The sequence below is a fragment of the Punica granatum genome, chromosome 4, assembly GCF_007655135.1.
Source record: "Punica granatum isolate Tunisia-2019 chromosome 4, ASM765513v2, whole genome shotgun sequence".
Taxonomy (NCBI): domain Eukaryota; kingdom Viridiplantae; phylum Streptophyta; class Magnoliopsida; order Myrtales; family Lythraceae; genus Punica; species Punica granatum.
This window is the reverse complement of record NC_045130.1, coordinates 12,436,218-12,462,617: the sequence shown is the minus strand read 5'-3', so window position 1 is coordinate 12,462,617 and position 26,400 is coordinate 12,436,218. Positions and strand designations below refer to the sequence as shown.

Sequence of the window (26,400 nt, the reverse complement as noted above, 5' to 3'; positions counted from 1 at the left end):
TTTTCTTTTAATAAATATTCATTAGATATATGCTCTAGTCACCAAATACTTTCAATAATTTTTGCGAAAAAGCTTGTATGTTTTATTTGAATAAGATAAGAAAAAAATTGTGATATCGATTGCTCATGTTGTTGGCACTCCTTTCTCCAAAATTTCGTGATTCAATTTCTGTGAATAACTTGTATTAATCGGAGATCATTGAACTAATGGATATTAGGTAATGCATATCGAATAGAAAATATTGATTGCTCCCACTATCTTATTCGCTTTGGGACAGTCCTACATCGGGTAATTATTCGATAAATCCACCTTGCAATTTTTGAAATGATCCTACTTGTCAAATGACATGAGAAAAAAACCAGTAAGAACCAATAGGAACGTCTGTAAATAAAAGAACATGCAATAATAATAATCAGGCGAATATTCGATTATCATTTTGCTTAATCGTAGGTGAATTGATAATTTTTCAACTCAGGATAAACTCGATCCCATTAATTAATTTTTTATTGGTTTATTTCCCGTTTCTTTATATATCGGCTATGCTAGACTTTAGATCTAGATGCAGCACTAAGATATATTGAATTGAATTGAATTCCTGAATTTTCTCCCTTTTTTTTCCCTCTTAAATATAGCGATAGCCTATATTGAATTGACATTGCCATGTAGAATTTTAGGGAGCCAAGTAGCTAACAAAGGCAATAAAATTGGGAAAAGAAGGGGGCAAAAAAAAACCGTATCCATGGACAACCACACCGACCGACGATTATTTATGCGGATGCGATGGGTGTTGTTGAGCGACATTTAAGAATCACTCTTGATGTTTGGCTTGATTTGGACGGTTAATAAAATTGGGCCCTATCTAACTACTACATTGACACCGTGTGCACGGTAATACATCTGCCACCTTCAGCAAGTAAATGACTCTTTGATCGATGTGAATTAATTCAAGTGATTCAGTACATAATTCTCTTAATTAATGTCCCAAATTCTAATTTTGTGAATGGAGAAAGTCAACGATCGAGAGATATTTACTTTTTAGTTAATTAATTGAATTCAAACTAAATTAATCGAGACTCGTTCAATTTTCGCTTTTCGAATATTAGGATGCAAATTGAAAAACTCCTTCAACCTCCCCCTTGCCCTTCTTTCAAAAACATTTCAGAGGCAGCAATTGACGTGTCGGAAAGATCCAAGTTCCCAGTTGAGATTCACGTCATTTCCATGAATTTCGTGTTCCAACATAATTACATTGTATAAAAACATCAATTAAATTAAGGAAATAAATTAATAAATTAAAACTAATTTTAATTGTGACAATTTCTAATGATTATTGAAAACATATATTTTAAAATTTCTAATCATTTTCTTGGCGGGATTATCCATATCATTTTGTTAGTTATTAGAATTTCTATTTCATTGTGTTATATTCATGAACAATTCGTAATGTTTTTTTTATTTAATAAGAAAGCTTCATGAATGTAGTACAGTAAAATAGAAATCATAATGGTTAATAAAAAGGATTCGGCCCGCAATCACTTGGTTATCAGGTGAAGTCGTGCACCACTACGGTAAATTTAAGTCGGGAAGTTGTTTGAAATAATTTAATTCCATAAACGTTGTAGACCCGGCGCAGATGGCGAGTTAAGCCCAATAAATTCTACCTGTTTACGTCCCCCGCCAAAAAAAAAAAAAAAAGGTATATATTCCTCATCTAATTTAGGGTATAGATTCCTTATGGAAGTGAGCATCTTATAATTTCCTAGGCCCGACCCATGTGCATCATCATCATCAACATCATCCACTGTATGTACTGTAAGGTGCTTCTTTGCACAAGGCAAGGCAGATCAACATGCACAAGACACACACTTGCAACCATCAATGTTATTTATCTAACAAAATACATGGACAGACGACTCTTTCCTCTGAATTACAGCTCAAGAAAGGAAAAAAGAAAATACAAATTGTGTCTGGAAATACAGATAATCCCCTCTGTATAATGTTTTGTCATTAAGTATTCCCTTGCGCACTTAAACTTGGGAACATTTTATCTTTTGAACAAAGACACACAACTTAACTCATTCATGCATGCATGCACTGGACCAATCGAGAATCACGCGTGAACAAACTCGACCAGGTAATGATCAATTCGCTATAGATGGATATAACCAAACTCGGGAGTAACCAAGAAACAGAGGCGGCGGCGTCGACAAAATATCTACTTAAAAGATCGAGCTTCGGGACGTTACTTGCATTTCATAGCTGATAACAAAATAACAGGCACATCCATAACAAATGCACCATATATTCGCATGACACCAATTATATTAAGAAACGTTCTAACAAAACTGAAACAGCATTCATCATAGGAAATTGATGATGAACCACTAAGTCCTCTCCCCATGGTTTTTACTTCTTCTTTGGCTTCTCAGCCTCGGTTGCATTCCTCAACCTGGCATAGGATCAATGTGGATCTTGTTCATGCACTCCACATGGAGCTTGGCACAGGCACTGAACGATTTCATCTTGTCCTTGATCTTGACGAGCTCAACTGCAGGCTTCTCCCTGACAATAAGCACGTAAGGGCCTTGCACCTGGTTTTTTTTTTTTTTTTTAAAGAGTCAAATACAGACATCAGTTACAGCAGGACCACAGGGCTTGATCTAGCTACATGGTCTGATGAGATTGTTTCCTGAAAATAACTGAGACCAGACACACACGTAAAATATAATCGAGCAGCAACAACTTAGATAAAATAACTAAATCTAGGTCGTTATATAAAAATAAAATAAAAACTAAATCTAGTCACCGTATTGTTGTGCTTCACCGTGACTTACCTACACGACGAGCACAACACAGTCTCAACTCCTTCACTTACCTTATGTATCGGCGTAAGAGAACGCCATTCAGTAAATCAGGCACACAAAATGAGCAAGCACTTACACGTATCGGCTTCCTCTTAGAAGGAAGCAACTGGGAGCAGGAGACATCAACCAACACACGACCATTTAACTATATATATATATATATATATATATATATCTGAGCGAAATTCCACATTTGAACGCCTTAATTGCGATACTAAGCATAATGCAAAACCGGCCAGGTGGGCTAGGACTGCTGATTAACTAAACATTACCAGATAAGAATCGATTCAAAGGCAATAGCAAAACAACTTGGGACCATTAATAATATGGTTAAAGTTAATATACATTGTACGATATCTGAAAGTTCCCGATTCCAGATCAATAGAGTGCTACTGCTATCAGACTACGCTCTCTCTGCTTTTACGTTAACTATACAACCTGTAACAAAAATAAAATAAAATACTATACGATGATTCTGGGACTGCATCCCCTCATTCATATAACGATCTTTTAATATATGACATGGACGTGATATAAGTAATTTTTTACAGGAAAAGTGAGATCGGAGATGAGTTGACTTCATATTAGTAGAGAGATGCACACGCTGTCATTGAATATATCTTAACTAGTGTTTCGCTTAAAAAAAAAATTCATGGAGAAAATCTGTTGTGAATGAAGGAGCAAGTGCCAGCATGGATGATGGTGGAGGTGTCAAGAGAAGGAGCTCACGTCAGAAGATTCCTCCTCGAAGATTTGATGATTTCGTTTGAGACCCGAGTTAGTTAGAAAAGTGTGTGCTAGCATATGTGGGCGGGGAGTAAGTTGTTATAATAAGGAGGTGAACGAAGGAAAGGGCAGACAGTCTGTTGAGTAATATCCTCTTCTCTCATCCCCTGAGTCTGCTCTCTGTATTTCTCATCTTCTTCTGAATTCTCATCTTCTTTTCTTCTGAATGTTATGCTGTGAGGATTGCAATTCTCCCTAAGAGTTGTTGATTGAATACAAAGCATATCCATCGTTCCTTCCCTGAGTATTGCTCCATCAGTTCATCTGTCATAAGTGAATTCACTACATTGGTGCTTTCATTCCGTTCTCATCTCCTATGGCCGAGGGTACTCGCCTCAAGGTTCTCGATGATTCCCTAAAGGCTGTTCAGGAAGCTCAACTCCAACACCAGAAGGAGTTTGAAGGCTTGAATTCCACCGTGATGGATCAGCAAAAGCTATTTCAAGAGGTCTTACACCGCTTGTCTTCCCTGGGCACTCAACTGGACGATTTCATGGCGACTCCGGGTAAATCTCGTTCTGCTACTGCTGATTTTTTGGGCCAAGGATCGGGGACCAACAACACTCCGACCTTACGTCATAGGCCGGCTCCGGTTGACATTGGCCGTTTCAGCGGCACCAACCCAGAAGCTTGGACATTTCAGGTTGAGCGTTACTTCGAGTTTTATAAAATCAGCCCCGATCATCAGCTAGATCTCGCTTCCTTCTACTTAGAGGGTGCCGCTCTTGAGTGGTATCGCTGGATGTTTCGTAATAAGCAGCTGGTTGATTGGCCGCATCTTGCTGAAGTCCTCGTTACTCGGTTCCGTAAGAAGGATTTTGAAGCTCCTGAAGGGCGGCTGGCTAAACTCCGTCAACACACCACTGTCACTGAGTATCAGGCGAGCTTTGAAGCTATTTCCAATGAAACTATGGCCTTACCCGGTACGTTCTTGCTCCATTGTTTTATTTCGGGCTTGCGATTGGATATCAAGACAGCAGTATTGGCCCATAGGCCCACTACACTGGAGGATGCTATCACCTTGGCCCATCTACATGAACAACGCTTGGCTCTTGAGAAGGGTTTTATTCGGCCTTCGTTAGGTCGCTCCCCTCCGTTGCTTCCGACGCCATCCACTCCTCCCAGCTCCGTGGGTTCAACGATCACCACTCCTACAACACTTCCGAGGAAACAACCAGTGAGGCGACTGAGTTATGCCGAAGCTCAGCAACGGCGTGAGAAGGGTCTATGTTTTTATTGCGATGAGAAGTATACCTTCAATCATAAATGTGCCTCTCGACCGAAGCTGTTTCTCTTTGAGGATGAGGGTGGGCAACACAGCGAACCTGTCTCGCAGACGTCCAATGATACTGCCTTGGCCGAGGAGTTACAGGTCCAAGAGGTACAAGCCCTTTCCACTATTTCTTATCATGCACTGGCTTGGAGTATTTCGCCGACTACTCTCCGATTTACTGGCCACATCCATGGCATGCCAGTTCAGGTTCTGGTGGATGGGGGTAGCACGCACAATTTTGTGCAAGCTCAGGTGGCGAAATTTCTGGGGTTACCCATTGAACCTTCACCTGCATTTTCAGTATTAGTTGGGAGTGGCGAATGATTGTTCTGTGAAGGACTTATTCGAAGTGTTCCTCTGTCCATTCAAGGCTGTGAACTTCCACTCAATTTTTATGTCCTCCAATTACATGGGTCTGATATAGTTTTGGGCGTCTCTTGGCTGGCCACCTTGGGTCCGATTCTCACAGATTATGCACATCGTCGCTTTGAATTCGATTTTCAAGGGAAGCGGATTTGTTGGAAAGGAGACTCTTCCCCTGCAATTCAACCTGTCCAGTTACAGTGTTTGCGACGAATGCAGGATACTGATTCTATTGCTTCATTTTTTCGTCTGGAATTATTAACTACGAGAGTGGAATGCACTCCAGAGTACCCACCAGACCTCTCTGAGTTATTGACGGTCTTCTCGGATGTCTTTGCTAAACCACATGGCTTACCGCACTCGAGAGCACAAGATCATTCCATCCACTTGCTGCCCAACTCTGGTCCTGTAAATGTGAAGCCCTATCGGTATCCACACTTCCAAAAGCAGGAAATGGAAAGACTGGTGGCTGAAATGCTTCAAGAGGGCACCATTCGACCCAGTACCAACCCCTTTTCTTCCCCAGTTTTGCTCGTTCGTAAGAACGATGGTACATGGCGCTTTTGCGTCGACTATAGGGCTCTCAATGCTATTACAGTTAGGGATCGATTTCCCATTCCAACTATTGATGAGTTATTTGATGAGTTGCATGGTGCCTACTATTTCTCCAAGCTGGACTTATTGGCAGGATATCACCGGATACGCATTAAAGCTGGAGATGTGGAGAAAACGGCTTTTCGTACTCATGACGGGCACTACGAGTTCTTGGTAATGCCCTTCGGCCTCTCCAATGCTCCTTCGACCTTCCAAGCTCTCATGAATGGGGTTTTTCGGCCTTATTTGCGCCGGTTTGTTCTAGTATTCTTCGATGATATACTTGTCTATAGTCCTACTTGGGCGACCCATTTGGATCATTTACGGTTGGTTTTGCAGTTGCTGAGAGATAACCACCTTGTGGCCAAGCAATCCAAGTGTTTATTTGGTCAAACTCAAGTGGGTTATTTGGGGCATGTTATCTCCAAACAAGGCCTAGCGGTTGATCCGGACAAAGTTCTCACTATTCAGCAGTGGCCTCAACCACAAAATGTCAAGGGAGTCCGTAGTTTTCTGGGCTTAGCTGGGTACTACAAGAGATTCATTCGACAGTATGCCCATATTTCTGGTCCTTTAACTGACCTGCTGCACAAAGATGCTTTTTGTTGGAATTCAGTGACGCATGAAGCATTCGACTCCCTGAAGCAGAAGCTCAGTTCCACGCCAGTGTTAGCCTTACCCAATTTCTCTAAGGACTTTCAGGTTGAAACTGATGCTTCTGGTATTGGTATTGGAGCTGTGTTGTCCCAGGACGGTCATCCCGTGGCTTATTTCAGTCAGAAGCTGTGTCCACGAATGCAACGAGCTTCTACTTATCACAGGGAAATGTATGCCATTACCCAAGCAGTAAATAAATGGCGGCAATATCTTCTGGGGCGCAAATTCACCATTGTCACAGACCAGCAATCTTTGAAGAATTTACAGGAGCAAGTGATACAAACTCCTGAACAGCAGAAATGGCTTAGCAAGCTGGTTGGTTATGAATGCACTATAGTGTACCGTCCTGGCAAGCAAAACTCAGTTGCAGATGCTTTATCCCGAGTACCTGCAGCTACTATGATGGCTTTCTCTAGTCGAAAGTTTGCTTTAGCCGATGAGTTACGCAAGGTTAACAAGGAGCACCCCGAGTTATTAGAGTTGCAGCAGCAATTGCAAACAAACCCCTGCTCCCTACCAGGATATGAATTTAAGGATGACTTGCTATTTTTTCGTGGAAGACTAGTGATTCCTTCGAGGTCGCCTCTCCGTCTCACACTTCTAGAAGAATTTCATTCTTCACCAGTTGGAGGGCACGCTGGAATAGCGCGAACCTTCCATCGATTATCCTCTAACTTTTCTTGGAAGCATATGCACAAGGATGTTCAACAGTTTGTTGCTGCTTGTCAAGTCTGTCAACAGATGAAAGATAATTTCCAGCGTCCAGCTGGTTTACTTCAACCTCTTCCAATTCCGGAGATGGTATTTGAAGAAATCTCCATGGATTTTATTACAGGTTTGCCTAGTTCCAAAGGGAAAGCAACTATCTTGACGGTCGTCGACCGATTATCGAAGTACGGGCACTTCACTACTTTACCAACGCACGTCACAAGTAGACAGGTTGCTGAGGTTTTTGTGGCAGATATCATTCGATTGCATGGGGTACCTCGGGTGATTATAACTGATCGCGACCCAAAATTCATGCACTCGTTTTGGCAAGAGATTAATCGACTCCAGGGCACCACGTTGGCTTTCAGCACTGCCTACCACCCGCAGACAGACGGACAAATGGAGGCGCTAAACAAATGCGTGGAAATGTATCTACGTTGTTTCCTTGCTGATTCTCCACATAGCTAGGTGTCAATGCTTCCGTGGGCAGAGTATTGGTACAACACTTCCTTCCAAACATCTGCTAGAACGACACCTTTTCGAGTTCTATATGGTCGAGACCCCCCCACGATGGCACGGTATGTTAAAGGAAGTAGTTCTAATGACTTGGTGGAGCAACAGCTGCTGAATCGAGATGAGGTTCTTGTTGGGAATTGGTGTATGCCCTAGAGGCAATCTATAATCAGTTTTGTAATGTGATATCTATTTCATTATAAAACGAGGCATATCTGTTATTGTGTAGATTGCGCTAAATATGATTTTACACAATAATGTCCTTGGAATAGTAGGTTCAATAGGCATCAAGTGTGACTTGATTGTGAGATCCTATAATTACTGAACATTATTCCTAAATGTCCATAGTCAAAGTATTATCGTTAATTAGGACAACGGTAATACGGTTAGACTAGTGTGAGTGTTGATTGATGACCAAATCTCATAGGTCATGGATATGGAGATATCAAATCACACCACATGTATACATTAAAAGTAATGTGTATTGGACTGACCCGCCATGAGATTGCTACATGGGTTGTTACGTGACTGTCATTAGCATATCTCAAAGTGACTATAGTGTAATGGTCCTTTGACTTGAGGTCACCATGGATTCCTACGTGTAATGTCGTATATTTTGATACTGTCAAACGCCACCGTAACTGGCTGGTTATAAAGATAGTTATTGGGTATGTCACAAAGCATGGAAAAGAATGTGAGTGACTAAGATAGGATTTGTCCCTCCTACGAAACGGGAGCGATATCTCACGGCCACTTGGTGGTTAAGTCTAAAAGTGTATGCATACCCAAATGAGTCGATATAATGATATCGAGCTCATTTGCTCTGATAGACTTACCCGGTAAATCAAGAAAGAGAGATATTAAGCCATACAAGGATGTCATCGACCATGCCTTGGGCTCAATAGAGATATAGAGGACAATGGATTATATTACACAGTAATATAGGTCACGAGGTTCGTCGAGAAATTGACTTTCCGATTACTTGAGTAACAGTGATGCATTGCTAGATGCCGCTCACTGTTTGTAATATTAAAATAGAGATTTCGATATTACTATCAACGTAATTGGGAACCTACAGGGTCACACACTACGACTAACTTGACGAGATATTTTGAAACAACAAAATTGTCTAATAAAGATTAGATGATTTATGGTGCGACCGATTAATCGGATATTTAATGAGATTAAATTTGCCGATTAATTAGACCCGATTTATTAGATTTAATGGTGTGCTAAGTGGTTATTTTTATGGAACCACTTGGAGCCAATTATAGAAAGAAACATGGGCCAATTGTATGATAACACTTAGCTATACACATGGACTAATTAAATGATGTCACCTAGACTTACACATGTCACTTGGAGCCTTGATTCTCCTTAATCCCACATCGGTGGGGCTTTGAATTTGTCTTCCCCATATTGCTTATAAAAGGGGCAGCATGCATGTTTAGATATAAGAGATATATATATACATGTATATGGGTGTACGTGTATAAGTGTAAGGAAATTCAAGTTGAATTGTTCAATTTGAATTAATCCTACTAGTCTAATAAATTTCGGGTGTTGCATCGGGATGTTTCTTTCGAGTGTTGGTCGCTAGCACCGCCGATCTCGAAAACTCGTCGACAAAGTCGGTGTGGATACCAGTAGAGGCGTCACGCGTGGGACGCTCGGTCGACAACTTTAAATATTCCAGGTACGCTTTTATTTACTCTTACTCTTCTAGTAGGTCTTGGAATTAGTTTCACGGATAGGAAATTTTGAATTTATGTTCCTTTTACGCTTCCGTTAGCCCCGTTAGCCCCGTGGAACTAGCAATTGGTATCAGAGCCTAGCTAGTTAGAATCTGAGTAGATAATAGCATAAAATATGATTTTATGCTTGGTACTCGTGTGATTATGTTTGATATTTGCGGTGCATGACTGTTAGACATGGACAATGTCCTAGTTGTGTTAGTATAATAGTTATGCGTTTGGACTATTATGTAATTGTTACATAATAGTGTACGGTGAGATCGATTAAATGTTAATAAAATCCCTCAAAATATTAAGTCCATATCCTTCCACCATGTAACGCTCGTCAAGACCAAGATCGATGAGTGTGTAGACCTTGCCTTCGCATGATGCCCTCATTTATCCTAGTAAGATGTGGTGTTTACCAGTGGGTCGGACTTAACTGAGCAAGCCTAATAGGATTAGGAGTTCAGAGGCATGTAGTTGGGCATCGATCTACAATATAGATTTGAATAAAGGAGTTATTCACCCAACTAATCAAGAGTTGCATGTGATGCAATTGGGAAAGTGAGTTCCCTACCTAAATAGCCAGTTTTGGGTGAATCAGCCCTCGCTGACTCAGAGCTTGGTGAGATATGGATCTTGAAGTATTATGAGAATGATATTCTCTGAATCAATGTTCAGGGTCATTGATTTGATATAAATAGTGGGAGCAATATTTAATAGAGTCCTCATTAAATATTGTAGTGTCATAATACTTATTTTGCATATTTTTTTGTGGTAGTTACCATGGCAGGGAGCACCTCTAGTACTTTCTGTTTGCGATCCGTCCTTGATAAGGACAAACTGTCAGGGAATAATTTCCTTGGTTGGTATCGAAACTTGAGAATTGTTCTCACCCAAGAAAAGAAACTATATGTCTTAGAGCAACCTCTTCTTGCGCCACCACCTGACGATGCCCTCCAAGCTGAGAAAGATGCTTATAGTAAGCATCATGATGATGCCGTAAACGTCGGATGTCTCATGTTAGTCACCATGGACTCGGAGCTTCAGAAGCAACATGAGAACATGAAGGCGTACGATATGATCGTGCATCTCAGGCAGCTCTATCAAGAGCAGGCCCGACATGAGAGATTCGAGATCTCTAAAGCACTTTTTCAGGCAAGGTTGACTGAGGGTAGCCCGGTGGGTCTTCATGTACTCAAGATGATTGGGTACGTCGAGACTCTGGGAAGACTGGGATTTCCTCTGGGTCAAGAGTTGGCCACAGATTTAGTCCTACAGTCGCTGCCCAGCAGTTATAGTCAGTTCATCATGAGCTATAATATGAATGACTACAATAAACCATTGCCTGAACTGCTTAACATGTTGAGAACAGCTGAGCATGATATCAGTAAGGGGACGTCTGTTCTAATGGTCCAGGGGACCAAAAGAAAGGGCAAGGGCAAGAGTAAAGGCCAGAGGGCTAAAGGTGCATCCAAGTATGACTTGGGTGCGTTGAAGCCTAAAGCCAAGGTGGCAAAGAATGATTACTGCTTCCATTGTGGCAACACTGGACATTGGAAGCGGAATTGTAAGGTATACCTAGAGGAGTTGAAGAAGAAGAAGGGAAGTGAGACTTCTACTTCAGGTATCCATGTTATAGAGATCAATGTATCTACTACTTCTACATCTTGGGTATTAGATACCGGGTGTGGTGCTCATATTTGTGGAAATATGCAGGACCTAAAGAACAGTAGATCGTTGGCAAAGGGCGAGGTGGACCTACGAGTTGGAAATGGAGCAAGAGTTGCTACATTAACTGTAGGGACTTATCACTTAGTTTTGCCTACTGGGCTAGTATTAGATCTTAACGACTGTTATTATGTACCTGCTATTAGTAGAAACATAATATCTGTTTCTTGTTTGGACAAGAAGGGATTTTGTTTCACTATCAAGAACAAGTGTTGTCCTATGTACATGAATGATGTATATTATGGCAGTGCACATTTAAGTAATGGTCTGTATGTTCTTGATCTAGATACGCCTATTTATAATGTGGAAACCAAACGGCTCAAATCTAATGATTGGAACCCGACTTACCTCTGGCATTGTCGTTTAGGCCATATTAGCGAGAATCGCATCTCTAGACTCCATAAGGATGGATTACTGGACTCGTTTGATTTAGAATCGATCGAGACATGCGAACCTTGCTTGATGGGGAAAATGACTAAGGCCCCTTTTACCGGAAAAGGTGAGCGAGCTAGTGATCATCTGGCTCTCATACATACTGATGTATGTGGACCAGTGAACAAGCTTGCTAGAGGTGGGTATCTCTACTTCATTACATTTACTGATGATTTCAGTAGATTTGGATATGTGTATTTGATGAAACACAAATCTGAATCCTTTGAAAAGTTCAAAGAATTTAAGAATGAAGTGGAGAATCAGTTGGGTAAGAGCATTAAAGTTCTTCGATCAGATCGAGGAGGTGAATATTTGAGCTATGAGTTTGCTGACTATCTTAAACAGTGTGGGATTTTATCTCAACTGACTCCACCTGGAACACCACAGTGGAATGGTGTAGCTGAGAGGAGGAATCGAACTTTATTAGATATGGTTCGATCTTTGATGAGTCATGCAAACTTACCTGACTCCTTCTGGGGATATGCTCTACAGACAGCTGCTCTCATATTAAACAATGCTCCGTCGAAATCAGTTGAAAGGACACCATATGAGATGTGGTATGGGAAGCGTCCCAAGATGTCTTTTCTAAAAATATGGGGTTGCGAAGCTTATGTGAAGAGATTGTCTTCGGATAAGCTTGGCCCTAAATCGGACAAATGTTACTTTGTGGGGTATCCTAAGGAAACTCGAGGATACTATTTCTATAATCCCATCGAGGGCAAAGTGTTTGTCGCTCGAACTGCGGTATTCCTTGAGAAAGAGTTTCTCTTCAAAGGAACTAGTGGGAGGAAATTAGAACTTGGGGAAGTTCTACCACAAAATGACATTGACCAATCGACGGGCGATGTTGCAGAACAAGTACCACAAGTTGTTGTGGCACAATCTTCTACACAGGTGACACGGGAGCCTCGTTGGTCTAGTAGGATACGTCATGAGCCCGAGAGATATGGATTTCTCGTGACTCAAGACAATGACGTATTGCTCATAGATAATGATGAGCCTACAACCTATGCGGAAGCCGTAATAGGCCCTGACTCTGAGAAATGGCTGGAGGCCATGAGATCTGAGATGGAGTCCATGTACACTAACCAAGTATGGACTTTGGTTGATCCACCTAAATGGGCAAAACCCATTGGGTGTAAGTGGGTCTTCAAGAAGAAGACTGATATGGACGGTAATGTGATTACCTTTAAGGGCCGACTTGTGGCAAAAGGTTTCAAACAAGTTCATGGTGTTGACTATGACGAAACTTTTTCCCCGGTGGCTATGCTTAAATCCATAAGGATCTTGCTTGCAATTGCAGCTTATTATGATTATGAGATCTGGCAAATGGATGTCAAAACTGTTTTCCTGAACGGGAAGCTCCTCGAGGATGTGTATATGACACAACCTGAGGGTTTTGTCGATCCACATAGTGCCGGAAAGGTTTGTAAGCTACAACGGTCTATTTATGGGCTGAAGCAAGCTTCTAGGAGCTGGAATCTTCGTTTTGATGATGCAATCAAAGAGTTTGGTTTCATTAAGAATGAAGATGAACCCTGTGTTTACAAGAAGGTTAGTGGGAGCGTAGTGATCTTCCTGGTGTTGTATGTAGACGACATACTTCTGATCGGAAATGACATTCCTTCCTTACAGTCTGTGAAGACTTGGTTGGGAAGGTGTTTCTCTATGAAGGACTTAGGCGAAGCTACCTATGTGCTAGGTATCAAGATCTATAGAGATAGATCCAGGAGACTGCTTGGCCTAAGTCAGAGTGCATACATAGATAAAGTGCTTCGGCGTTTTAGCATGCATGATTCTAAGAAAGGGTCACTGCCTATGTTACATGGCATAAGCCTTTCGAAGGCTCAGAGTCCTTCTACTCAAGAGGAGAGGGACCGCATGAATAGGATTCCATATGCGTCAGCTATTGGATCCATCATGTATGCTATGTTATGCACTCGATCAGATGTCTCGTATGCTTTGAGTATGACGAGTCGATACCAATCAGATCCAGGTGAAAGACACTGGATTGCAGTAAAGAACATCCTTAAGTACTTACGAAGGACTAAGGAGATGTTTTTGGTATATGGAGGCGAAGAAGAGCTCGTTGTAAGAGGTTACACCGATGCTAGCTTCCAGACCGATAAGGACGACAGTAGATCGCAGTCAGGGTATGTGTTCTGCCTGAATGGAGGTGCTGTGAGTTGGAAGAGTTCCAAACAGGAGATAGTAGCCGATTCTACCACAGAGGCCGAGTATATTGCTGCCTCTAACGCTGCAAAAGAGGCCGTTAGGATCAAGAAGTTCGTGACAGAACTTGTTGTGGTTCCTAGCATCGCAGACCCAGTGGATCTCTATTGTGACAACAATGGAGCCATTGCGCAAGCTAAGGAACCCAGGTCTCACCAGCGATCCAAACATATACTCAGGCGCTTCCATCTCATTCGCGAGATCATCGACAGAGGAGATGTGAAGATATGCAGAATACCAACAGATGAGAATCTCGCAGATCCACTTACGAAGCCTCTTGTGCAGCGCAAGCACGAGGCTCACACTAGATCTATTGGCATAAGACATGTGCCAGATTGGCTCTAGTGCAAGTGGGAGATTGTTGGGAATTGGTGTATGCCCTAGAGGCAATCTATAATCAGTTTTGTAATGTGATATCTATTTCATTATAAAACGAGGCATATCTGTTATTGTGTAGATTGCGCTAAATATGATTTTACACAATAATGTCCTTGGAATAGTAGGTTTAATAGGCATCAAGTGTGACTTGATTGTGAGATCCTATAATTACTGAACATTATTCCTAAATGTCCATAGTCAAAGTATTATCGTTAATTAGGACAACGGTAATACGGTTAGACTAGTGTGAGTGTTGATTGATGACCAAATCTCATAGGTCATGGATATGGAGATATCAAATCACACCACATGTATACATGAAAAGTAATGTGTATTGGACTGACCCGCCATGAGATTGCTACATGGGTTGTTACGTGACTGTCATTAGCATATCTCAAAGTGACTATAGTGTAATGGTCCTTTGACTTGAGGTCACCATGGATTCCTACGTGTAATGTCGTATATTTTGATATTGTCAAACGCCACCGTAACTGGCTGGTTATAAAGATAGTTATTGGGTATGCCACAAAGCATGGAAAAGAATGTGAGTGACTAAGATAGGATTTGTCCCTCCTACGAAACGGGAGCGATATCTCACGGCCACTTGGTGGTTAAGTCTAAAAGTGTATGCATACCCAAATGAGTCGATATAATGATATCGAGCTCATTTGCTCTGATAGACTTACCCGGTAAATCAAGAAAGAGAGATATTAAGCCATACAAAGATGTCATCGACCATGCCTTGGGCTCAATAGAGATATAGGGGACAATGGATTATATTACACGGTAATATAGGTCACGAGGTTCGTCGAGAAATTGACTTTCCGATTACTTGAGTAACAGTGATGCATTGCTAGATGCCGCTCACTATTTGTAATATTAAAATAGAGATTTCGATATTACTATCAACGTAATTGGGAACCTACAGGGTCACACACTACGACTAACTTGACGAGATATTTGGAAACAACAAAATTGTCTAATAAAGATTAGATGATTTATGGTGCGACCGATTAATCGGATATTTAATGAGATTAAATTTGCCGATTAATTAGACCCGATTTATTAGATTTAATGGTGTGCTAAGTGGTTATTTTTATGGAACCACTTGGAGCCAATTATAGAAAGAAACATGGGCCAATTGTATGATAACACTTAGCTATACACATGGACTAATTAAATGATGTCACCTAGACTTACACATGTCACTTGGAGCCTTGATTCTCCTTAATCCCACATCGGTGGGGCTTTGAATTTGTCTTCCCCATATTGCTTATAAAAGGGGCAGCATGCATGTTTAGATATAAGAGATATATATATACATGTATATGGGTGTACGTGTATAAGTGTAAGGAAATTCAAGTTGAATTGTTCAATTTGAATTAATCCTACTAGTCTAATAAATTTCGGGTGTTGCATCGGGATATTTCTTTCGAGTGTTGGTCGCTAGCACCGCCGATCTCGAAAACTCGTCGACAAAGTCGGTGTGGATACCAGTAGAGGCGTCACGCGTGGGACGCTCGGTCGACAACTTTAAATATTCCAGGTACGCTTTTATTTACTCTTCCTCTTCTAGTAGGTCTTGGAATTAGTTTCACGGATAGGAAATTTTGAATTTATTTTCCTTTTACGCTTCCGTTAGCCCCGTTAGCCCCGTGGAACTAGCAGTTCTCGCCTTACTAAGGCAAAATCTGGCTAAGGCTCAGCTAAGAATGAAGGAGCTAGCTGATCGTACCAGACGCGAGGTGCACTTTCAAGAAGGTGATTGGGTTTATGTAAAACTGAAACCTTATCGCCAAAGGTCGGTTCGCTTACAACGCTATCACAAGATTGGAAGATGCTACTTTGGACCCTTCCAGGTGCTAAAACGAGTAAGTGAAGTGGCTTATAAATTGGCCTTACCAGAGGCAGCCCGAATCCATCCTGTGTTCCATGTGTCGATACTCAAGAAATGCATAGGAAACCCAGATCAGCAGGTCACTCCGTTACAGTTGGTGGACTCAACCGGTTCATTCCAATTGCAGCCAGAGAAAATCCTTGCCACACGATTCATTAAAAGGGCTGGCAGTCGTGTAGAGCAATGTTTGATCAAATGGGAAGGTCTAGATGATGAGGCTGCTACATGGGAAGATAAGTCCTCCATACTGCAGAACTTTCCTAATTGGAACCTTGAGGGCAAGGTTCAATTTTGGGATGGGGGTATTGTTGTGAATGAAGGAGCAGGTGCCAGCATGGATGATGGTGGAGGTGCCAAGAGAAGGAGCTCACATCAAAAGATTCCTCCTCGAAAATTTGATGATTTCGTTTGAGGCCCGAGTTAGTTAGAAAAGTGTGTGCTAGCATATGTGGGCGGGGAGTAAGTTGTTATAATAAGGAGGTGAACGAAGGAAAGGGCAGAAAGTCTGTTGAGTAATATCCTCTTCTCTCATCCCCTGAGTCTGCTCTCTGTATTTCTCATCTTCTTCTGAATTCTCATCTTCTTTTCTTCTGAATGTTATGCTGTGAGGATTGCAATTCTCCCTAAGAGTTGCTGATTGAATACAAAGCATATCCATCGTTCCTTCCCTGAGTATTGCTCCATCAGTTCATCTGTCATAAGTGAATTCACTACAAAATCATTCACGGGGAGATTAATTTCCGATATATATTTTAACCTTTAATAAAAATAATTGACTGTTAAAGAAGGGTGCGGTTATTAGATCTTAGCTTTTTCGCCGTCAGTTGCTGCATCAAAATTCTGAAATTGTGTAAAATCGTTTTTGCATCTAATCCCAAACCTATATCCAATATACAAAATTGGTTAATAGGGACATAAAAGAGTTCGAGCTACTCAGTCGTAGGACAGTTTGATGACTAATCTTAGTTCGATGATCAGCTTGAGACCTTGTTTACTCTTAAGGAGTCCATGACATGTCGAAGATCATTTTCCTCGTCAGCAAAGACATTCTCTATGCCTGCAATCACAGGTCACAAAACCGGTTGTTTCGACTCCGAGAACTAAGAGGTACCTTCTGTCCCGCACCGAATCGAAGCATCCAATCATAAGGCATCACAGCCAGTTCATTATAATTCGCCAATGACTTTATGTTCACCTTAACCAGATGCCTTGAAAGCATCAAGACATGACCTAAAATTGTTCGGCCGATAGTCTCTAGAACTAAAGAATTGACTTCACAGCATCAAATTTTGCAAATCCTCGACTTGGTAATATTTTCTCCCATCATCAGCGACCTTTGAAGAAGCACAAATGATTTTTGATTCGCACCTAATGCCGAGAGCCTAGGAGACATGAACTCGGTCAAGTCTGCCTCCGCATTTTCTTTCCAGCTTCTTTAGGCGGGCCAGAGTCTTTGACACTCTTGTACATGGAGGATGAAGGAGACTACATATCGAGAACAGAAGGATATCCAGAGAATATGTCTGTCCCTGCTCCTCAGACTTGGATCCAGTTCTGAAGGTAGCTGGTAGCCGCCGAACGTATCGAAGTAATCTCTGAACACAACAGAGGGTCGAGCAAATGCTAGGTGAAAACAAGGAGTTTGGGAATTGCAAAAATAGTCTGATTATACATTAAAAGTTAACAAAAGTTACAAAAATATGGCTTCTGTAATTGTAGAGGGACTTCTAATTTAAACATTTAAACATGTCAATGAAATGTTGATTCAATCTTAAACATCTGAAATTGTCAGGGCTTCGAAGCATTGTCAGCCGTGTGCCTTAATCAGATTCGACCATTCCTTGAGCTCACATTTTACTTGTATGATGCAAAAAATTAAAGATGGAAATAGGAGAAGGTTGCAGGTAAAAGTTTTCGGCATTCGAATTATGTAAACCACTCCTTGCTCCGTAACCAATCGTATGTCACTCTTCTCAAATGCAAATTTGGTTTGAGAAATTCCACATTTGTCACCAGTTACCTGAGAGGAGAAATCAGCATGATCCTTGTCTAATTTACTCGGTAATTGTTAAATGATATAGATGCCTTCCCCCTGGTGACAGTTGAATCATTGCATCAAACCATTATTATTCTGGTTCAAAAAGAAAAACAATCATTATTATTGGGTGCGGACACTATCTATGTACCGATAAGAAGAAAATGAAAGCACCTGATGGCCTTCTATGGCAGGAAGTCACGCCAAGAATACACTGATAAAACGGCTGCCCCATCACGATGATTTTCTTGGTGCCTGAAGCAGTAACGTGTAATGCTCCTTTCAGTTGCGCCGACTTCCTTTCGTACTGCAACCATGAAGAAATTTGTTAGCTGTTGGAACGGACCACCGATTGATGTCCCACAACATTGTCTATGTCAGACATGAATTCTAGTCCACAAGGAAAAGAGTTTCAGGACGCTTGCTCAGAAGTCCTCAAGATAACCGTATACACAATCACCCAAGGGGACAGACAGAGGCAGTGACAGAATCCCGAACAAGAAACCTGAAGGTCTGAAACTTGACGCGAGTTTGATAAATATCCAGGAGAACACTAATCATAAACTACACCTGAGCCCGCATCAATATATTCTAGCACTAGACGAGAAATTCAGGTTGCCGTAAAATTATCAGCTTTCCTTGGTAGTGGTGTAGTTTATCATTTCCATTCACAAGACTCGAACCGATACCTCACTATAAGGGAAAAAAGGTACCAAATCGCCCAAACCAATCCCTAATACAGTAACTATCTTTGGTTGCGCTTCTTAGCTTAGGTGAATAAGAGTAAAAGACGTTGAACAACAATTTTTTATGCCAATCACATTCGCAAGTCTTTCCGTTCTTTCGCGACTAAAATGCAATATTCTCCAATCGAGCAAAGTCTCAGATCACCGACAAAACCACGAGCCAAATAAGCAAAAACCCAACAAGCATTTCTGCTGCACAATTCCCAATCTATATATAGCTCTTCGATGGAAAGAATATATACATGCGGAATAAAACACACATGCATTCTCCTCATCTACACACATTCTGCTCGGTTTTACAGTGCATAGCAAGCTGCACAGGCTACCATCTCTACCAATAGGTTGCTATAGTTGTACAAAGTTGCTGCATCTTCCAGTGGGTAACTACTTGGCCATGTTACAAAAGGCCGCAAACTAAGCAATCATGGAACGGGAAAAGAAAAAGAAAAGGGGTCTTCTTAGTGTATATAAACATAAGTCACTGGAAGACCTAGCCTCTTTCCATATTGAGTGACTAACCAACCGGTGAAAGACAGGTACACCACGAGGATGCAAGCCCTCTTGAAGAAGACAGCCCGAGGAAGCAAACGGGCTGTGCAGAATCCGGGCAAGGATTTCATTTGTTGTACAACTGCAAGTAACATGAGGGACATTAAAGCAGTCGAGAAGCCTGCAATGACTCCAGCAAATGTTTCCCAATACCAATATCTAGATCCGGCTGTTTTACTCCTGATATACCAAGAATGCAACATCTCTGTGAACCTGGTAATGGAATAGAAACATAAGCAGATTCATCAGAAGACTTTTTAACGTTCACCGAAGAACAAAAGAACTAGGTTAGTTTGCTTATACTTTAGGCAAGAATGGAAATGCTATCACCTGCCCGCACATTCCACTAAATATTTGCCTATTGCTTCAATTGATTAGTGAAATTCCAAATTCATGACATGCATACACCATATAATAAGTACATGGATACGGAAACCCTAATTCAGAGAAGAAACAGTTAAGCCCCTGACAACTATCATAATTGATAACCATAATTTTCCAAGAAAGTAAATTTCAAGGGGATTGACATGAGTCAGTCACAGAGGTAGACACTTCGAACAAAGAGACTTTTCAGCCTGAGAATTCGTTCTAAGAGGGGGATGATATGGTGACATTTCAATTAGAAACGAAATCACATTCTTCCCATTTTATTTTTCCATAACTGGACAAGACTAAAATTGATGCATTTCAGTGGGTGAAATTCTCAATGAGGTCTCTAGCACAATTTAATATGTCACACGAGGTGTCCATATAACCCATATATACCTGAAAAAATGCATCAGAAAAGAAGTGAGGAAGAATGTACTTACAAGACATAATATCTATCAAGCCTCTCAACCATAGAAGGATCCTTGGCTTGGCAACTGAAGAAATCATCATCATAGATGCTCACTTTGGACATGCTCGTAGCATACCAGCAGTCATAAGTCTGGTTCACCTAAAACAGAAACATTGCAATTACCAAGATAAGTGAGCACCATGTAGATTGAAGCCAAAAGAACTCTTAAAGGAACCGTTATGGTTCCAATTACCAAATATAGTAAATAAAAATGTCCAAAAACAGAGCAAACCATCTCCAAACGGTATAATGACCTGCAACTATCATTGGTACTTTACCTTAAATTTATCTTTCGTCAGCCAAGCTGTACTGAAACTAGGGCGGCAATCAATTGGAAGGGCCTCATTCGGTGCCTCAGCCAATGCAAGTCGAGTCTGTCCAGACAGATGATCTTTATATTCTACCTGCCCAAAAATGAATGCAACTATATAAAACAAGAAGAATCAAAATTGGTCAGTTGCATTAATTCAATCTACTGTTTATGGGAAGGTTAAACCCATGAGTGCATTCAACCCCACAACAAATTCCAAAAACATCGAGGGATTCCTCCAGCAGCATGGAATTCAAAGGGGGAAAGCCAGCACCTTTAGCCTCATTTGCAATGACTCCACACACTTAGTACTATTTTGATGATCCATCCCATAAAGATATTCCCCACCCTAATAAAATCTGTACAATTAGCTTATAGACTAGTGACTCGAACTATCTTAGCCAGACTATTTACAAGTTACTAAGAGGAGAAACCTTCAAAACGTGTACTATCAAAGTGGGAATCCTCTAACGGGGAACCCCGACCACAAGATTGATCAAAGCATCTATTTGCGAGCAATGGAATAGTTCTTCTATGGAACTAGCTCTACAGAAGTCTGATGCCTACACAACAGGTATCCTTAAGTGAAAATCTGAGAGACTCGGAAGATGTAATAAGATGCATTATCAATAACATGGCACTGATAAGCAATTAACGATACAGCGTCAAAACAGACATCAAATTGACACCACCAAATTTTGAAACCAACAATAGTGAACTCGCATTCAAAGCTTCAAAACACCGTAGGAATTACCTTAAAAACCGAAGCCCAGTAGTAATCATAATGGCATCGGAATTTCCTTTTCTCAGAAGGGCTGAAGACAGTCTTGGCATTGTAATTTAAGAGCCCAAGATCGCAAACTTTCGACGACCGGATATCCACACCTGCCAAGATCAGAACCCAATTACTCATACTGCTCTTGACATTTTCCAAAGCTACCAGAAAGGAAAAACAGCCCTAAACATGACCGAACTAATAGTCTTACACGACGTAGCTGATGAATATTGGAAGCCCAATGCTATAGAAAATTATGCTTTTCATACTTCAACAGAGCTACCATGTTCAAACAAGATTTACTGAATCGCGTGCTCCAATGGGCGAGCTGAACCAAAATTTCCTATCACAGCTCCCCTAGTGATGCTAACTGAAGAAACAATGGAAGCTGAAATCGCTAGAGACTTACTGCTAGAGACAATCTTGCACTGAGAAGGCAGGGAGACGTGGCTCGGGGCAGAGAAACTACCGAGGAGGACAGCAAGGATGCCGATCGAAAACGATAAGAAGAAGAAGAGGAATATGATGGGGAGAAGGAGAGCTGCGAATAATCGCAGTATCAGGTACAAAATGCTGTTCTTTTCCAAGGTCTCGGATGCCGGCGGGAACGGGGGTACGTCGTCGTCGTCGGACTCCATCGCAATGCCGCCGATGATTGGATTGTATGGATAATAAATGGAACAGCTAGGGCTTGCGGACTGCCGAGTTCCCTCAGCCGGAAACATGGATCTCCGGTGTGTAGAGGGGGAGGGAAGCCGGAGAGAGGCGAGAGAGGGATTAGGCGCCGGGCGGTGCCTGTCTTCCGGCGACGGCCCGCCACTGAATGATGGAGGGGGGAAGATATTTTGTCAGAATGTGGAGGGAAGGACCAAAAGTCAACAAATGGACGGGTCAACTTTCTGAAGGCTGGACACAGTTATGGGCCAACGTATTGCCTTTGAAGGCCCAAGAAATATATTGGCCCAATGTAGGCCCAAGAGATCAGATATCGCGATAAAATCTCATCTAATAATCCAATTGTTTTACGAGTATTTGTCCAGCAACCACCAACGAGTGAGTGCGTGATAATCACAAAATTGGGGGTGCGTGGATAAGGAGAATTTTAAAGTCTCGACTTGACATGCCTTTCTAGGCCAATTAATGGTTAGATTTGGAAGAACTTGCCCTTACTAAACAAAAGAAACCCCATCTAACATGATGGTGGAATCGGGTATCATACTACCGCGTTGTTTGGGAATGGCACTCCATCCTAACTATAAAATATTTATTTAGAGTTGTAATGATTATGTTGTTGAATTATGGAAAAAAAAAGTGAGAAAAAGTCATGAATAGTTTAAAGAAACCAATGATTGTGTAATTAAATTGTTAAAAAAAAAAGTAACGAATAGTTGAGAGAATTTAGTATTAAAAATTGAATCGAATGGTTTAAAAAATTGAAGAAAAAAGAAAAAGTAATAATTGTATTGTCGAATTGAAAATAAGTAGAGTTAAATGAAGTGAAGTTAAAAAAAATCCAAAACTAAACATGTCCGTAAAAACAATTCGGGTTGGGAATACACTAGCTGGAGCATATTCTAGATATATTCTGATCTAAACTTAGTAGGTTTCAGATATTTAATTAAAATAAAAAGTAATCAAATAGACCCACAATTCACAATTAAATTTCTCGAAGAAAAAATGAGAACTTATAAAATTACGTTAAATCGTGAGAATGATATATGTGTGTGTGTGTATAAAGTGGGAGAGTTGAAAATAAGGGAGGAAAAAAAGAAAAAGAAAAGAGAGACTTTGTTTGGAGATCCAATCCAAGGCACGAACATTATCGAGACAAACGTACAATGATACTGATGCCATGTATGACATTGTTAGTCGTATGGTCCCATCCATATGCTCGTGAGGGACACTGTACCATCTCCACCTTGTCATTTGTATAAAACTCAACTCTCCCTCGATTTATATATATATATATATATATATACAAATTAAAAAAAATTATAGTTCATCGTTTTTCTCTTTCCCAAATCAAAATTTCCGATTCAAATCAATAAAATAACTGCGTCAAAATACGCACATTTGCAGTCAAATTCAAATTTTTTTTTTTTCTGATGTTCCAACTATCGTAAAACAAGGCTTATTATTTCTAATTTGCTTTAGATGGACAAGAGAAATAAAGTCCTAGTGAGAAACATCTCTTAAGCAAAGGCTCGAGCTCGACAATGAATTTGCTTTAGAAAGAATGGCCAGGAAAATGCAGGCAATCAGAACCAAAATCTACTTAAACTTGAGTGTCGGAACTTCTGTTTCACAATTGATAAAAAAGTCGTGAGACATCCATAACAAATGTATCATAATATCCATTAGCAAACTTTCTAACCAAAACTGACACAGTAATCATCATAGGAAAATCGATCAACGACTAGAACCTCTCCCCCAAGGTTTTTACTTCTTGTCCTCTTTCTCAGCCTCGGCCGCCCTCTTCAACCTGGCACCATAGTGGCGCTTGTTTGTGCGCTCCACACGGAGCTTGGCGTAGGCATTGAACGATTTCATCTCGTCCGTGACCTTGACGAGCTCAACAGCAGGCTTCTCCCTGACAATAGGCAGGAAAGGGCCTTGCACCTGAGTGGCGCTGGCAAGTTCCTCGGCAGTAGAATCACCAGCCTACAGAAAGAGTCGAGAAAAAACAAATCAATTTCAGCGGGACTATACATGATGTAATCTAGAGTATTTTGTTTAGTGAAAATAACCAGGCAGTGAATCCAGTTGAAAAAGAAGTTTCCTTAGGTACTGTTCGAGCACTCAATGAACTCAAAAGCCTCATCTCAGGTTATGACAAAATTCAGGCCAATAAGACACAAAACCAACAAAATAGCAGATGACCATGACAATCTGTTTACAACCAATGAATTTGAGTTTACCTTGAACTTCCTTGGGCGTCTCGGGAAGACAACCAACTTAGCCTTGTAGGTCTTCAGCCTCTGCACATTGGCCTGGAGACTCTCCAGGGATCTGTTCTTGCGGCGGTGGTCCACTGCGATTCCAATAGTCGGAGCCAGTTTCTTGGGAATACCAGCAGCCTGAAACGTAGTCGATATACATTAGCAAAGGTGGCCGGTCGATTTTTCCCACTTCCATCATAAAGAGTTCACAAGATTCTCCAAAATGCATTCATAAGATTTCGAATGAACTAGTATAACAAATATACCTTCAGCTCCTCAAGAGAGAATCCTCTTCCAGCCCTGACTTTCATGTTATACTTGAGGGTCTGACCATGAACAATCGGTCTAAGCGGTCCCTCAGTAGGCCTAGGGAAAATCTTCACAGCCTTCTTTTGCCTAGCTGTAAATGGTAACAGAAGGCAGCAACAACGGAAATGCAGAAAATACTTAGCTTCAGAGACCACGAGAACAGACAGAAACAATATCAAGCAGCAATAACTGGCATACCCAGGCGTCTCCTAACTTTACGAGCGGGCTGGTTGAACCAGGTCTTGACATAGTTCTGCCAGTGCTTCCTGAAGTGCCCACTAGGCACAACGTTGTTGTGCTTCACCATGACTTACCTACACGACCAAAAAACAGCCCCAGATATTTATTTACTACATAATGTACCTTAAACATGACTTCTGTACGGCTACACAGTTACTGCATCATTACTGCATATGATAGAAAGGATAATAGAATTCCTGATCAGGCGGACTTTTCAACCATTTCCTGTCTTAAGATGAAATTGAAGTATTTCTAATGAAGCAGTCTGTGATTTAGACAAAACTTGAACGGAAACTCATTCACATATCTTATGGATATGAGAAAAAGAGCATCATTTGACCGTGTCAGGAACACAAAGGGAGCAAGCATTCAACGGTATTTGCTTTCTCTTAGCAGCAAGAGTTTGGGTGCTGGAGACATCCACAAAACACAACCATTTAACTATCTATCTCATCAAAATTCCTCATTTGAACCTTAATATGCATACCTCGGATCTGTAAAACCCTGATTCCTAACCCCCATCATCAGACGCAGCTAGCTTGTCCTCAAAACTAACGGCAGCAATTCAACGGGGGGCTACTAACAGTGCTAGTGGACTAACATTACCGACAGCGGTTGATTCTGAAATCAGTTTACATGGAAGAACATGTACATAAAGAGAGAGAGGGGACCGATTCATGCAAAACTGAGCGGAGAAGAGCTGAGCGAACGATTTCCGGTACCTGGAGGAGCTGCCGCCGACGAAGATGTTGATTTCTGAGGGAGGACTGCGTTTTTAGAGGAGAAAGGGAACGGCAAACCCTAGCTTAGAGGTTGGCTTGAAGTTGATCTTTTAAATATAACCAAAATGCCACTGCCTCACCGGCCCGGCCCATACAAAGTTCTGAGTTTGTCAGCACTCAGCAGGCCCAACAGATGATAGCCTGAGAGTTATAAATGGTCGGGTCGGGTTTTAACCAAATTCTCCAGGTCGGGTTTTTTTTGCGTTTGGAACCCACCCGAAAACCAATAAAGTATGCCAAACACTGAACTATAGGGTTTGGTTTTTCCACCACCAGTACGGTAGTCTAATGGTTAAGTATCAAGCGCTCCACTTGAACATCACTGAGGATATAGAGCTCGCTATTATGTGAGTGTATTATGGGATGGCGGTGGCCATCCCATAATTCTTGATCCAGTGGGCCTTGAACTTAATTCACCAGTGTGTTGGTGGGGCTGCGGTGACCAAGTTGGGCTAAAGTCTCAGCGAGGTGTGACGAAAGGAACATTCCGTGGCGGTTAGGTTCCTTAGTTTGAGCATAACCCGACTTACCCTTTTTATTTAGCGAGAAAAAAAAAAGGTTTGGTTTTTCGGATCAGGTTCTCGAGTTAACCATATAATGTTCCTTTTCTTTAGGAGGTTGGTCAATGTAATTGAGTTTTCAATTTTATTTAGTAAGTGTGAATTGTAACAATAGTCATACGAACATGAAATAAATTTTCTAAAAATATATGT

At 41.2% G+C, this 26,400-nt stretch overlaps 2 protein-coding genes and 1 pseudogene across 2 annotated transcripts; all 3 read right to left on the bottom strand.

Annotated features, from left to right (window-relative positions):
• Positions 1 to 17,138: 17,138 nt before the first annotated feature.
• LOC116204125 lies at positions 17,139 to 18,204 on the bottom strand (annotated as a pseudogene).
• Positions 18,205 to 19,110: 906 nt separating this feature from the next.
• Positions 19,111 to 22,266, bottom strand: LOC116206089. The gene is made up of 5 exons (XM_031538848.1): positions 21,827 to 22,266; positions 21,397 to 21,527; positions 20,611 to 20,736; positions 20,304 to 20,431; positions 19,111 to 19,707 (listed from the first exon to the last, which is right to left on the bottom strand). Exons 1-5 carry the CDS (start codon positions 22,140 to 22,142, stop codon positions 19,404 to 19,406), a joined length of 1,005 nt encoding a protein of 334 aa, XP_031394708.1. The 5' UTR covers positions 22,143 to 22,266; the 3' UTR covers positions 19,111 to 19,403.
• A 1,400-nt stretch (positions 22,267 to 23,666) lies between these two features.
• Positions 23,667 to 25,776, bottom strand: LOC116206314 (60S ribosomal protein L13-2-like). The gene is made up of 5 exons (XM_031539146.1): positions 25,628 to 25,776; positions 24,864 to 24,979; positions 24,623 to 24,756; positions 24,336 to 24,494; positions 23,667 to 24,078 (listed from the first exon to the last, which is right to left on the bottom strand). The coding sequence occupies exons 2-5, from the start codon at positions 24,970 to 24,972 to the stop codon at positions 23,857 to 23,859; spliced, it is 624 nt and encodes a 207-aa protein (XP_031395006.1). The 5' UTR covers positions 24,973 to 24,979; positions 25,628 to 25,776; the 3' UTR covers positions 23,667 to 23,856.
• Between the last annotated feature and the right edge of the window lie 624 nt (positions 25,777 to 26,400).